This window comes from Chondrus crispus, genomic scaffold, assembly GCF_000350225.1.
Source record: "Chondrus crispus Stackhouse genomic scaffold, scaffold_363, whole genome shotgun sequence".
Classification (NCBI taxonomy): Eukaryota; Rhodophyta; class Florideophyceae; order Gigartinales; family Gigartinaceae; genus Chondrus; species Chondrus crispus.
Genome location: NW_005179253.1, coordinates 37,506 through 39,678, shown reverse-complemented (window position 1 = coordinate 39,678; position 2,173 = coordinate 37,506). Strand labels below are relative to the sequence as shown.

The window sequence follows — 2,173 nt, the reverse complement described above, 5'->3', positions numbered from 1 at the left end:
GTAATAATACGAGCACCGAACTCGACACCGATTGTCAAATCATGTATTGGTGTGAATCGTCGATCTGTAAATTGCCTAGCATTTTGTACCGTTTGCGAAAGAAAAGTAGAAAACTCAATGTTGCCCGCAGAGAACGTTAGTAACCACTTTCTGTGCTTGGACTTGAAAACATTGTAGAAGCATTTCATATTCAGATTGAACGTAGGAAGACAGGATAGGAAGCTTACAGCAGAAGGCAACTCTTTCCAACACCGGTGTCGCCGATGATGATATACTTGAAAAGGTAAGCATATGACGACATGTGCGGCGGGCGGGAGCACGAGGGTGCTGATCCGAGATACTACGAGTTAATGGCAGGGAGACCTGAGCGGGTGAGACGAAGTAGTGGACCCGAGCAAGACTTGGCTAGGTATTGCGCGAAATAACAATCAGGCTTTGAAGAGAATGAAGTGGAGTAGTTCGAAAGCGAAGCGAAACGTGCTTGTGCGGATCTCGCCGGGTGACGTGAAAGGAAAATGATTGCAGAGTCGTGAGGGGAGGGAAGGACAGAGGGGGGCAGGTAGGGTGGGATGTGGAACGAGGAGCACGGAGACGAAGGGCAGTCTGATACCACTGTCTTCGGAACGCTGTGTGGAGTGTTTTTCTTCTTTCTCGTCAGAACCGTCAGAGATAGGATGCATTACAGCGCCATCATATTAGTTCTCGAGAACGAGAGAGCACACTGTACAGTACGTTTTCTGTTTTGGAGACTCGTTTGACCTCCACGCTCTGTATAGCAAAGTACTTGTAGCTCAACGTGTGTTGATCCGATCGCTTCGTGTGATCTGATTTCGCTGCCTAGCTTTCTCACACGTGTATACGGTGGAAGTGAGGAGGCTGGGTGGAGTCACACAGAGTCGGGACAGGGTGTCTCACTCGTCTCGTGTGCGGCCCAGCTCTTTCGACTACAAATCACGAAAATTGCGCCGGCGACGACAGGGCGGCATTCTTCAAACACGCTTGTGGGCGACCGTTTGCACCATTCCACTACTCGCCGACTCCCTGCTCTCTTCCCCCGCCCTACTCCGCCCTACTCCGCCCCACAGTCGCCCGCCCAACAACCTTTACCGCCCATCAAATACAGCAACTACACCGCCACCGCCATTGTTATTTTGTTGTCGCCGCACCACCCACCCCTGCCTTTGCGGTACTCTCGTCTGCCAGCACCGCACAATCGTTGCCGAAGGCGCTCACTTTCCGCGCGCTGCCCTCTCTCGATCAGTCTGCCGCGCAACAGGCAACTGTTCATTTGCAACTACAGAGTTTGAATCTGCGCGTTGTGCAGTCGTGTTTCTGACGAAAAGCGCGCACATCCCTCGCCCCAAGTGCAAAAGCATTTGACTCCCGATTTCGAATACCCCCCTCCCCCGCCGTATACTGGAGTGTCAAACGCATTTGCTTGGGTTCTTAAATTGTGTAAACGCGGCTTTCTTAACTGTGTCGACTGCGAACGCTGGTACATTCTTTCCCTGGGTCTCGGGTGACAGGCTGGGTATGGCATTTGTGGCCATGTCGGGTACCCCGCATCTTGCTTTGGCTGCCGCACCCGATACTTTGTCGATGTCTGTGTCACATCCTGCCGCAACGCACAATGGCAATGGAAATGAAGATGGCCCCCCATCATCCGTCAATGGAACTGATGAGCATTTCGCGAATACCTACAACCAGTGGGAGCCGTCGCAGCAGTTGCTGAGCTCCCTGGTTGACTTGCTAACGCACTCTACTAGTGCACACTCCACAGTTCAAAGCCATCTATTTGCGCAGCTGCAGCAATACGCCTCCCAACGCGATTTCAACAACTATCTTGTTTACATTTTGACCAAACCGGATATCGTTTTCAAGATATCAAAGCCAAGAGCCTCAATTGGAGAAGTAACAGCCACGCAGCAGGCGGCTGGCTTCCTCCTAAAGAGCAACATTCGTCTCATGTACGGGACTTTGCACCCGCAAGTACAAGCTTATATCAGTTCACAACTGGTCAACGCAATAGGTGATAAGTGCGAGCCTGTCCGCGATGTAGTAGCGTCGTGTATATCCACTCTTCTCCTACATAACCGTCATCTAGTCGCTTTGTCTGGATTAATAACATCGCTCGAGTTTTCTTCGGATTCAAGTCGTCCAACGTATCTAGACG

At 51.3% G+C, this 2,173-nt stretch overlaps 1 protein-coding gene; it reads right to left on the bottom strand.

Annotated features, from left to right (window-relative positions):
- Positions 1–227: 227 nt before the first annotated feature.
- Positions 228–2,173, bottom strand: part of CHC_T00010013001 (small G protein rab11) — a 2,400-nt gene continuing 454 nt past the window's right edge. The window contains 3 exon segments of the mRNA XM_005718025.1: positions 228–1,294; positions 1,295–1,663; positions 1,664–2,173. The exon segment at positions 1,664–2,173 is cut by the window's right edge and continues 454 nt beyond it. Of these exon segments, the coding sequence (XP_005718082.1) occupies positions 1,295–1,663 (369 nt within the window). The 5' untranslated portion in view covers positions 1,664–2,173 and the 3' untranslated portion in view covers positions 228–1,294.